At 40.7% G+C, this 13,184-nt stretch overlaps 1 protein-coding gene across 6 annotated transcripts in view; it reads left to right on the plus strand.

Moving 5' to 3' along the window:
- The window catches only part of fbrsl1 (fibrosin-like 1), a 313,228-nt gene that overhangs the window by 92,931 nt on the left and 207,113 nt on the right, over positions 1-13,184 (plus strand). For all 6 annotated transcript variants that reach the window (XM_080467382.1, XM_080467378.1, XM_080467381.1 and 3 more), the window contains exon 2: positions 5,259-5,486. In XM_080467382.1, coding sequence (XP_080323508.1) covers positions 5,259-5,486 — 228 coding nt within the window. The remainder of the gene's footprint in view (positions 1-5,258; positions 5,487-13,184) is intronic.

Below are 13,184 nucleotides of genomic sequence, written 5' to 3' on the forward strand. Positions count from 1 at the left end.
TTGACCAAATGACAGCTACATGGGTTTGTTTTGGAGTTGTGTACAAACAGTTTTACACGATTTCAGGTGAAACTTTCAGGTGAAAACGCATCGATTTTGTGTTTCTTGTTTCACAAAAGTTTCGCATTTAGAAAACAAAGTCCATTTGCACGGAAACGGTAGAAACCCCAGAAATAATGTCGTTTTCATATGGGGCCACTGGAGGGTGCTGTTGTTATTACGCTGACTTTTAACTCTAAAACTACCAAGTCCGAGGAGAATTAGGACTGGGAGTTATGGCCCTCTGGAGGAAAACATTGCTATTGTATATCTACTGGGCATGTGCAGAAGAACTATTTACTACCACCCAGTAGCAGTGTTTCAAAAAAGTTTTGCCCCTGTTAACATGGAAACATAAAGTTCCACCTTGGCAGCCATTTTTAAAAAAGTTGTGTTTTCAGTTGCTCTGAGCAACAATTTGAAAACATTGTGTAAATGTAGTCTCAGCAATTGTTTGTCCTGCTCGTGACATCATGTTCAGTCCTTCCCCTAATTGTTCGGATTGTTTCTGAAAGGGCAATAGCTCCCTCTCCAGGTAGTAAATGACATGACAAGCCTCTCACGAGGAATACCTGCTTCTTCCTGAGGAGCTTTGTGCTGCTGTGTGATGTCAAAGAAATACCATTAAATCATTTTGACAACATCGTGTCAACTTGTGAGTGGGTTGCTGGAAGAAAAAATGATAGTAACTGTTTTAAATTCACAGCATTAATATTATAGTCTGTTTGAATTGACTTCTAAAAGGAAGCAGTTTTATTCTCACTGAGTCGGCTGTGTTTTTTGTTTTTTTTGCACATCACTGGAGTAAAATCAGTCCCAACAACAGTAACAGCTGTTTTTTTTTTTTTTTTTCATTAAAACTTCAGGGAGGGAAATGTTACTTGCAGAAACACTTGTTTCACAGCAGCTTCTCCTGGGAGGATGGGAATTGTACCTGCCAGTAAGCGAAGAAGAAACGGTACTCCGAACTCGCTCCGTGCAGAACAAAAATTCCACAAATAATTAGGAATGAAGATGTACCTGTGTGTGTTTTGGGACTTTTTCGTCTCGCCATTTTGGGAATTTTAACTGTTTTGTTTTTTGGGGTTTTTTGTCCGAAGAAGAAGAAGAAGAAAAAAAAAACCTCCTCCTCCTCCTCCTCCTCCTGACACGTGAACACCGTTTGTCACTGAAGGTGACGTTCATTAGCAGCTTCGACGTGCTCCCCATCTGCTAACCTCCCTCCCCCGGAGCCGATAATTTGATTATTCATACGGAGCGCTGTGCTGACTGCGGTTGTGCCGAGCGCTGCTGGCTGTGAACAGATGTTGAAATGTGAACTAGCGCCTTCAGGCAGCGGCGTGTCGTCCTGCGCCGTCCAAACACATCGCCGCGTCCGTCGTCAGGCTTCACCAGATCCATTTTATGTCCAGACATGGAAACACGAGGCGGCAGCGACGCCCCCCAGAGGACGACGCAGTTCAGTCACCAAACACAACAAGCAAGCGGCTGTTTGGCAGATGTGTCGTGTTTTATTACGAGATCGTGTAGGTTAACATCTCTAACTTTCCTGCAGACCTTGAAATGGTCCAAAACAAAAGTAAATAAATGAAACATCTAATGTAAGTTTGAGTGTAATGAAAAGTGTTGCAATACATTTGACCCCATTCTGAGTCAATGATCAGGCCTTTTTAACTAAAGTGTTAACCATGCATGTGATACACGTATTGAAAAGTAGAGGAGGCAAGTTAACAGTTACAATATTGAAGTAGATATTTCAGTTACTTGATTATTCAGTTTTCTACATGAATTTGTACTTTTACATCGGTCCAAATATCTGCACTTATTTCTTACTTTTATTTTAATTATTCATGGCTCTTTACTCAAAAAGCAGAAGTGTTAAGACTTCCTTTCTCCATTTCAAAGCTAAAAGTCCACCGGAAATTTCCTGACGATTTATTAGACATCGAGCCAAGCTTTTTGGTTTTTACTTTCTCTGTCCCTGTGATTGATTGACACATATAACTTCATGATATAAAAGATTTTTTGTTTGAAAAACACTTTAATTTGGTGTTCAAGACCGTTTTCAAACATGTTTCTATCAAGGCATATTTAAGGAAAATGATTCTTATATCTTTAGTTGTTTTTTTTAAATTTTGATTATCTATCTATCTATCTATCTATCTATCTATCTATCTATCTATCTATCTATCTATCAATTTTTGAGCATGTTTGCTTGAAAAAACTAACCACACAATTTTTAAATCTAATTTGTCTGCAGACAAATCCAATAATCGGTTAATTGCTTCTTGTCCATCTCCTCGGGACGTGAGGACGTCATGCTGGCAAGAATCAATCCTGACGCAGATCTGTTGTAACAGGCGAAAGTATTTGATCATTGTTTACTCATTTCTTTTGTGAAGAGCAATCATCTGGGGACAGTTCATGCTGTCAGGGTTCCATCAGGGTTGTATTTTTCAGTCACTTTCGTTATATCAGCGTCTAAATGTTCATGCCCATGAAAACACCAGAGTTTTGTCACTGTTAATCAGGGGTTGTTGCCGACTTGTGCGGCACTCAAATGTCAGACTTTTGAAGTTATGATCATTTATAAAGTATGCATGAAATACGCAAGACTGTCTTAAAGAAAACTGTAATTCTGATGCTTAAAAACTGTTAGTAATGTGTGAAATCTGTCATCATACTGTGAAGAGCAATGACTTGATATGAGAGATCAATGTTGCATTCTAAACTCAAATTCAAACGGTTGTTATTTATTTATTTTTTGCCTTGCTGCGCTCAGTAATCAGGACTTACATGCAGACTTGCACAAAACTCAAATGTCAGACACTTGTAATTATGATAATTTGCAAAATAGCCACAATGTGTGTTATTGTCGCCCAGGAAATGGTACTTCTATTCATTGTTAGTGCTACAAACTGTTAATAACTGCCGGCCCCGAGCACCAGTTTAATATATTGCAGCATTTAAAAGACCAGTTCCCAGTGAAAGTGTTTCTTCCCACAGCAGGGTGACATTTATGACTGCCTTTGTTACACCGGTGGAGAAGAAAGTGGGAGGAAAAAAACCAACAAAAAACCAACAGGGTGTTATAAATGATGTTTGAATATCAATAAACAAACAGCGGTTCTATACAGGCCACAACTGGAGCGTGAATGTGAAGATTAGCTATGGGGGGGGGGGGGCTGCTCGGTCAGAGTGTAAATGTAAAGTGACTATATTTTCTCTAGTGTGTGTTAAAGCAGCACTTCATATCATAAGCTCATTATATCTGAGCCATAAAGTGATTACGGGCTCCAGTAAGGCATTGTTCTGCTGTTGACAGGATTAAAGATGACTTTACACAGGCAGAGGAAGAGGGAGGGAGGTGGTGTCACTGCTTTCTGCTCCACTGTTTGCTCGCTCTGTGCGAGCCGAAAGCGAGAGGAGCTGCGCTCTTGACTGTTTGCCAGCTGCGACACCCCCCCCCCCCCCCCCCCCTTTTTTTTTTTTTTACACATTTATCTCCTGCTAGTCCGTCTATCCATCTCCATCTGTCTGCTTTGTTTGGCTTCGGAGGTGATGTGAGGTGGTATTTTTCACAGAGTTGTCATCACCTCGTATACAACTGTTTCAAGTGTTTTTTGAGAGAATCCTTGAGACACCGACGGCTGCAAAGCTCCTGTCAGTCACTCACAGACTTCTTTTTTTATATATATAATGACAGTAACAGTAAAGGCTGAATGCAACAGCTTTTAGGAATCATATATACTGTACTCTTTACGCCGTAGATCATCGTAGAAATTCAGTTTTGATTGTGGCCTTATTGTGGTGAAGTGGTTTGCATTATCTTGTTACATGGAGAGTCTTTGGTTCAATTCCCTGCTTTTACATGGGAAATTTAGGCTGTATGTACATTTTCACAAGTGAAAATTTTTAAATTTCGTTGCGTTTGGTGATTCGTTTACACGGCATCGGAGCTTGGAGCCACTACGTTTTTGAAAACGGCTCCCAAAGTGGAACTTTTTTAAAAACGCTCCGTCTTTGTGTAAAAACGCTACTTTGCTGAGACACTGCTACTGCGGCTGTTCACCGCGGCCAGATTGACTAGTTCTAGTAACTAGTATAATAACAACAATGTTTGCCTCCAGAGAGTCATGGCTGCCAGTCCATGTCCTCCGGGGACCTGATAGTTTTAGAGTTGAGGCTCCTGGAATAACAATCCAACTTCGTCGTCTGTCCATATAAATGTCTGTGTGCTCGCCCTTGTTAGTGTTTGTAGTGTTTTGCTCCCTGTGCTCATGTGCGAGAAGTTTCATTACGGAAACAAACAACAGCATCCGCTAGTGGTCCAACATGACAACTGCATCATTTTCAAAATGTTACCATGTGAATGTGAAACTTTTCTAGACGAAATGTCAAACCGACGCGATTTCACTTGAAGCGTTGTTTTGTGAACGGTTCATTAATTGTTTTCTTCAGTTAATCAAAGTGAGATCATTCCAGGAAGTGAGGAGATTTATTTTCGGCGGTCCTCAATTATGATTCTTTCTAAATCTAAATATATAAATGTGCCAAAGTCATCCAAGTATCATATGACGTAAACTGTGATTAACATTCCCAGTCACGTGTTATCTTTGGTGTTTTCTATAATCTCCAGGAATATATTGCTTAACTGAGCCATGGACAGCTCCAAAATGTTCTGCTTGTGTTTCTACGTAATGGAGACGTTATGCTCCTCGCCTTCTGAGCCTTTTTACCCAGTGAGTGTGTACGACAATGTGTCTGACCTATGAACACTTTGCGTTTATCAAAATGAGATGTTGCGTGTGTGGAAGCTGGTATACTGACACACACTAACAGATGCACAAAATAACACTTTATAGCACGTCTATCTTCATGGATATGGAATGCCAGGTGTTTGTTCCAGAGTGTAGAAAAGTGTGTACGTTAACACATTAATAACATTGTTTATGATTGCGTCTCTTTCTTGAAGCGATGCTGCTGCTTTTGTGCTCAGAGGCATTTCCTCAGCTGTCCCACCGTGGATTCTGTTTATGGACTTTATCATTAGATATTTTCGGTGCTCTGCCTCCAATTTTGACGTTGTGATTTTGCAGTATTTCCATATATTCGCACTGCTCTTATGCGGGGTCTGGATGTGGAAGCTGGATGGATGAAGGCCTAGTGTTGGATTCAGTTTCTGTATGTCCTCACACGTCCTCTTTCTCTGCCCGCAGAAGAAGACCAGAGTGGTGAAGACACAGGAGAAGAAGGAGCGGTGGAAGGAGAAAAAGGTGGCGAAGCGGCAGAAGAAGGAGGACGAGGAGGTGCAGGAGGAGGAGGAGGAGAATGTCCAGCCGGTGGTGGACCCCCTGGAGAACGGCTTCCTCCATCACGCCCAGCGGGAGCAGGAGAGGATGAACGAGCGGCTGCTGAAGAAGACGTACTCCAAGAAGAACAAAATGGTCAGTGTCTGTTTGCCTCTGTGGCAGTTCTTTACCCGTCCGATTATATTAGTGGACAGGAGTTCAGCACAAGTTACAAAGGTTACATGCATCTTACATGAGCTGGGGTCTGTGTGGGCTTCTTTCTTTTCTTTACTGATACCAAACTCGGGGTTTGTGGCTGAGAAAGCAGAGGTGGAAATCAGTCATTCAGGCAGTTTTCCATACAAGCATTCACAGTTTGTTTCGAAATATGCTCGGAATTATTTAGGAGAGTGAAGGATGTGAAGCACAGTGCTCAGACTCCTGAGGTACCGCCAGTGAGCCGTCAAACCAACACATGTTAAAATGCCTCAATAAGTCCACAGTGTTCTTCTGTCTGTCTGTCTTTTTTTTATTTTTTTTTTAAACACCTGCTTATAGTTTTCAAGTGAAAATCAGGAACAGTGCCACTCAAGATTACACAGAGTTTACATGGCTTTATACACCAATCAGCCGTAACATTATGACCACTCATGAGCGCAGGAAATAATGTAGGAAATCTCTATATCATGTATTCGTTTGGTGAGTGGGATAAATTAGACAGCAGGTGATTATTATTTTTATTTACGTTTTTCAATATTTTAACATTAGAAGCAGAAAAACAAGTTAGTGTAGGTATTTAAGTTTTGTAGGTGCCAAACTCTGTGTCAGAACATCTTCAATACTGTAGAGGAATGTTTCTGCAGAGGTTTGATGCAAGTGGCCATAACTTTACAGGACTGGTGACAGACGCCTCAATACAACCTCCTAGGAGTCCATGTTTGGACTGATCAGGACTGTTTTGGCAGTGAAATGATGAAACACGATATTCTCCAGTGATCAAAGGTGGTCGTAATGTTTTGGATCGCTGTGTTGCTCTGCAGTAGTTTCAATAGTTGTACTTTTCTTTTTCTTTTTTTTTTGAGGCTGTAAAAATAGTGACATTCACAGTGTTTCCATTTGTATTCCCACTTGCATTGTCAGCAAGGACTTCATCTTTGTACGCTGTCGTGTTTTCTTTACTCCCATGATGCCCCTGACTGGAGTGACGTTGAAGTTGCCCTTCGATAAGTTGTCGTCTGCTTGACTCTGAGAGCAACTTGCTTAACTTTGTTTGCTTTGCTAAATACTTTCACAATGGAAATAATCCGGAAACTCACAGGATGAACTCTAAACTTGCACTCGTGCCTCACAATAAGCCGCAGAATTTGGTTGAATGTTGTTTTATGGTATTTTAGTGGATTGATTATATTTTGGACATTTTTCCTAGTTATTGCTCATTTTGGGTTTTTTCCCCAACTTCTCCCTTTTTGTATGGATCACCCCCTCCTCTCTTTTTTTATCGGTATTATTAAGTTGCATCCCGGTTATTCTAATTCTGCGTATAATTCTTGAATTCTGCAGTGTTCATTTAAATCTTTAGGTTATGTTGTTGAACAAGAAACGTGTTCACCTGTTGATGTTTATAAGTGAATACGGTAAACCTCCGTTGTTGTTTTGGCTGTTTCTGAAACCCAACTTTTCTGAGGCCCCGTTTAAGGAACATTTTCAAATTGAAACGGCGAACTTTTCTCAGGTTTTGGGGGTCCAACCACTCGGCAACCGTGCTCAGAGCCACTAAAAACGTCTTTAAAATGCTCCGACTCAGTTTCCGTGGGGGAAACGCAACTTTTCGAAAAGCCTCTACTGCTCAAAATTGGACAAAAAAAAAACAATAGCGCCCACTCATGGCCTGGCATGTTAACTTCATTGTAAACAAACCCTGTTTTTATGATTGATGCTGACGAGCGAGGAGATTGACAGTAACAACGTTGCGCTCCGGACACGTTTCTGCTGTTTACAATTGTACAACTCTTCCAGCATAATGGAGGCTTACTCGACCAGCAAGGACATGAACTGCTGAGCCGCATTTCTTAAATGCACCAGATGTTAAATTACTAAGAAGGTATCTTGAAGCAACATAAATGTTTCCGTCAGACTGTCCCCAGCACACAGAATTCTCCGCACTGCAAACTGCAAACTGCTGAACCAACTTGTAGAAAGTGTAAAGGCAGATTCAGCTGAACTCCTGGTGCAGCGGCGGCGCTCCAGCGAAGCAGAGCAGCCAAACATGAGGATGAGGACACATAAAAGTGGCCCAACAGAACGGCTCTTTTGAGACTCTGGTGTTTACTGTATTTCAGTCGCCGAGACAAAGGAAGGAAACAGACGAGTTAGAAGTGTGTCATGTGGGGAAAGTGTACCAGTCAAACGACACTCTTGGCTTCTTTGGTGTCTTATACGACTCGTCTTCATTCACCAATGAGTCAATTTGCTACCATGACCGTTTGTGTTTTGTCGACAAATTGTGGATGTGCTCCCTTCGGGTGTCTGCCGTCCTTTACTTGTTTTCTTTCACGGCTGCAGAAGTGGTTTTCAGGTTGTTTTTGCAGATAAGGGGGACTGCCAATATCCCCTGTTTCGTGCACACTGCTGAGCCCACAGACTCCGAGTCTGTCCCACTGAGATAGCCCATCTATGTGTTAACAGTTTGTTTAAATGGGCGGATGTTTTTATGCTCCTGTCCGAGGCCAAGATCCACCATAGTGCTGTTGAGGATAAGAGGGGGAAATGTAGTCAGGAAGCCAAACTAAATAATGAGGCTGTGTAGCCCGGAGGCCTCCTCCACAGACAAAAATATCTCTCTTAGATAAGATTTCCTGGGGAAGTTAACACGGCTGAAAATGAGTTTGGCTCTGATATTTAGTTTGCTAAGAGACAGTTTGAAATTATGTATTTAGCTGATGCTCTTATCCACAGTGTACAGTAAGTGCAAGAGCCTGCAATTACTGGAGCAGATCTGCATTCCTGCACCGATAATAAGCCCATAATGTCAGCAAACTGCCGCTGCCATGTGAAAACCTGGTATCTCCCACCAGGCTGAGTTTTACTGTGTCTTCATCTGAAGATTTACTACACGTGTTCCCAAACAGATTCAGATAGTAGAGAGATTATGAAAGCAGCTGCAGTCCCACAGGAAAACCACACATTAGAAACTCTTTTTTTGTTTTGTTTTCGGCTCCATTGTATTTCAGGTTCCTGCACATCGGCGGCGGCACACAACTCTGCCTTAATAAAACTCTCAACAATCCTGTTTTTTAAAAGACATCATAGATGCTTGACAGCTGCATTCATTTTCCAGACTGCTGTGTGTTTGTCTGGCGTCAAGCACTGGGGTGTGTGTTTTTTGCAAATGCAAATCTAACTTTGCATATTACCGTGGATGTGCACGGGTTTAAGATGTACAAAAATATCACGAGGCTCGCAGATCTGCTCGCAGTTAATTAAAAATCACATCAATAATAAAGTAAGCGCGTATGAAAAACACATTACAAAAATTCAGCCCCTCTAATTTCTTCTTGTGTGTCACAGGATTGATTTATAACATCTTGTGACTAATTTATAAGCCTTAAATACTTATTGAATTACACAGAAAGTTTATAAAAAAAACAAAAACAAAACCCAGCAATCCATGATATTTCTATGCGGCATATTTCTCTGACGATAAATGATACTTTTTTAGTTCTTGCACACAGATACAAAAAGCATCTAGATATACTGTTATATACCATCTGATGCCACTAGAGGCCACTGTATGACAATAGAATGCTGCTACAGTACCACCGGGAAATCTCCACTGCTATACTTGGCTGGCGAAATGTCAGCAAAAAGAATAAAAGTGAAGAAAGAAGTCAAAGTGTGTGTGGAACTTGTCAGGGACGGTAGAGAACTGTTATTGTGATGAAGAAAACAAAAGAGGCTAAAAGCGTGACGCACAGAGCTGGAGGAACAAATTCACCGAGAGTTCTTGAACAGCAGTGTGATTTATATATGTTTGGTTTTTTTGTCTCTCTGTGACACATTTTTGGAGCGATGCAGTTCATAGGTTGGGAAATACAGTAATCCAACATGTTGAAATCAACTGAAATCAGACATTTTCATCATTGATAGCTTAAAGACCTTTCTCGTGGGTGTCCAGATAGAAGAGAATTACTGTCGTCCAGACGGGAGGTGACCAGGGCTTGGACCAGTGTGGCGGAGCTGCTGGGTGAGAGGGAGGGGCCAAGGCGGTTGATGTTGCAGAGATAGAAGTATACAGAAGTGACATTATTGATGTGGGTTTAAAATGATAAAGTGCTGTTGAGGATGACAGTTAGACTCGGACACACAGGAGCTGTTGGTGGTGATTAAAAAAAAACTATGACCTTTTGTGAGGGTGGACCTGGAGCCAAAGAGGGACAAAACTCTGTTTTGAGTTTGAGAAGGTTGAAGGAAAAGCATTATTGATGTCGTGTTTACAGTCGTGGAGGGAAGTGGGTTTGTAGAAAGTGAAAACTGAGTGTCATCTGCATAGCAATGAAACTGTTATATTTATGGAAAATATGGCCAAGGGGGAGGAGATAGAGGTTAAAGAGGAAGGGGCCTAGGACAGAGCCCTGGGAGACACCGGAGGAGAAGGGACATGCCTGGGATGGAAAAGATTTCAAAGGAGTGAACGAGGTGCAACCAGAGAGAGAGGATTTGAACTTTTAGTGTGGAAGAAATGTAGAAGTGACTAAATATGGTCCCACTCGATTCCCTCAAAATGCCCTCAGGCCTACTTATATGCTGTGAATCACCCACAACCCCGGGGTCATCTGGAGCAGATCTACTGTGTTCTTAGTATCAAAATAAATCAATCTGAAGCAGCTCTTAGTTATGTGTCCACCCTGAGGAAAGCATTTCCAGAATATTTTAGTGTTGCTCAAACAGAAAACTCGTTTAAATCAGGACTCATGTAGAAATCCCGAGCTCCACCGTTCAAATTTACTAGTTTTATGTCCTTGAAGGGTTTCTTTTATGTTTCTCAATAGGTTTATTTTTTTTGCCTTTATTCTGTTTTTATAGCATTTACATGCGGCCATAACGTCTCTCAATGGTTTGTTTATTGGGTTTTTAATGCATTTGCTTGGGCCTGTAAATCACTTTGAAAAGCCTTGTGCTTAATTGGTGGCATGTAAACTTTCATTCACCAAACCTTCATTGACTATATGTGCTTTGAAGGTGATTAAAGCAGCCACACTCTTTCAGACAGAGGCAATCTGTGTGTGCACTTTTTAGTCATTTTGAACGGGTTAAGGCACATTGATCTCATGCATTATTAAAGCAACCTAACAAAAAAAAAACATCCCAGACCTGTGATCTGTCGGTAACAGGAGACATCTTTCTTCTCAGCTGGATAGATCTATAAAGTACTGCAGACTACCTCTGGTTTGATGGTTCCCTGTTGCTCTTACTTAACTCTCAAATACCCCAATCCTTTCCTTTTTTCTTGTATCAGTTGCTCTCTTTAATCTTGCTGCCGGGGCTAAGGCTCGGCCTGACTGTCTCAATGCCTCAGAACAAGCAGCTCAAATGTCTTTTAAACTCCAGCTCTCATACTGAGAACTGCAGCACACCTTTAATACAAAGCTGCGTGCTCTCTCTCTCTCTCAGTTTCGGTATCATTGTACCCTTTTTGGGTTCTTTTCTCATCAAACATGCTGTGGGTAAAAGAAACCTTCATCCATAAATGAGGTTTATGACATGATGATACTGCATGACTAATGAGTCACAGACACGGTTATTAAATACAAGGCAAAGTGTTTCGAAAGATGCTTTCGTCATTTCGTGAAATTAATGTTTGAGTATTTCTCTGTCTGAAAAGTCTGGCTTATCCAAGTTACTCAAACTCAGGACCTGATTACTCTCCTTATCCTTCACTATCCTGTTTTAACCTCATATATAAGCAAACAGAGGCCCGTCGTCCAGTTTTGTGTTCCAAATATGAATTTTACCAAAAAACACCCATGAAATCTGAATCACTGGAAACCCTTTGCATATCTTCATCACATTTTTGTGACTGTCATTACCACATGATTGATAGTTTGGTCGGAAATTACTTGATTTACTCACTTAAATATATCCTACAGTTATGCCTGTTGTGATAACGTGCACATACTGGTATTATTGTGGTGTTGCAACATGTTTGCCAAGCGATAAAGACTTTGTGGGTTTAATTACTGATTCACTCAACTCAACTTACTTCAATTTGTTGGAAGAAGATGGTCTATGATCCAGATTTCAGTAGCTCTTTAAAGAAACTGAGATAAACTGCAAACATGCATACAGATCTTTAAATGTCAACTCAGTTGTATGAAAGCCGCTTAACTGTCTGAATACTGTTGAATATTAAATTATCTTTTACTGTCAGGTCGACTAGCAGTTCAGGATTGATACGTCTCCTCCAATAAACATGAGTTTCATTAAATAGGAACAAGTAGGACAACTATATTAAATATTGTGCTGCAGCAGCTCAACTGTGATTATAAATTCATTATGTCTTGTATTATTTTTGTCTCATAATGTGTCTTTATTATGTTATATGACTTCACAATAATATTACTTCTGCATCATCATACGTTATCATGTCCAACCCAGCGCAGCTCATGCTAATCTAATAGATGATATGATTGCTTTCATTCTTTAATGACTTTAAATACTCTAACATCTCTTGTTGGGACATGCATATTGATATAACACCAAATAGGTCAAGTGCACGCTTGCTCACATCTCTTTTTTCTATTATTTATGAGTCTCCGTCCTTCTATTCAGCATTTGTCAAAGTACTCTTTCTGTATTTTCCAGCGCAGCTTACAATTTTTTTTTACAGCAGCTTGTAAAACTTTTACATCGAAGCATCATAACAACATTTTCGTGACCCAGAAGTGACTGTGTGAGTGACTGCAGGGAATACAGTGACTGAGAATCCATCAGGCCATCTTCTATATTGTTGTTTATCCAGCTCAGGCTCGCTCAGGATGAACGTGGGATACGACACACACATTCACAGCCACAGCAAATTCAGAGGAAACATGGAGAAAATGCATGCATGTACAGGGAGAACATGCAAACTTCACAAAGACCCTCATTCAATCTCCAGGTCAGAACTCAAGGTAACGATCATGACATTTCTCACAGCTACATAACTGCTAAGTCGCCCTTTCACGTCTCCTTCTTGGATTTCCGTCCTAAAAAAGGCTCTTTTTGCTAAGCCACCATTATAAATAAGATTTTCTTTTGTTAAAGGTTAAATAAATTTTAAAAAATGCTTGTTATGTGTATGAGTGGCCAAGAGATTAGAAAATCAGACGTGTCATTGTAGATTAGCAGGTTTGAGTCCAACTGTGGGCCCCTGAGCGTGACCTTTGACCCCCACCAGCTCCCACGGCACCGCAGCAGCCCACCGCTTCTAGCATGTGTAGTTATGGTTAACTATGAATGGGATGGGTTACATGCAGAAAAGTAATTCCCCCAAAGGAATCAAATAAAGTATATCTTATTCCATAAGAATGTGCACATGAGAATAATAATGCTGATTTTATGTAACAGTTGTTAAAAAGGCTGCAGTGAGCACAGTTTATATTTGAAGCAGGTGTCTGATTATCTTTGTTGTTTTCTCTACAATTTGACATATAAATCTGAATTGCTTATTCGCAGTTTAGAAAATCATTACACAATGTCATTTTACGAGTAACACTAATTAAGACCTGATTTAAATCCTCAAATAGATTGACCACACACTGAAAGCTGTGTTTGATTTCAGGATGCTCCATGAATAAACATGTCCTTTAGAGTGCA

This window comes from Lipophrys pholis (genome assembly GCF_963383615.2).
Source record: "Lipophrys pholis genome assembly, chromosome: 7".
NCBI classification, from domain to species: Eukaryota; Metazoa; Chordata; class Actinopteri; order Blenniiformes; family Blenniidae; genus Lipophrys; species Lipophrys pholis.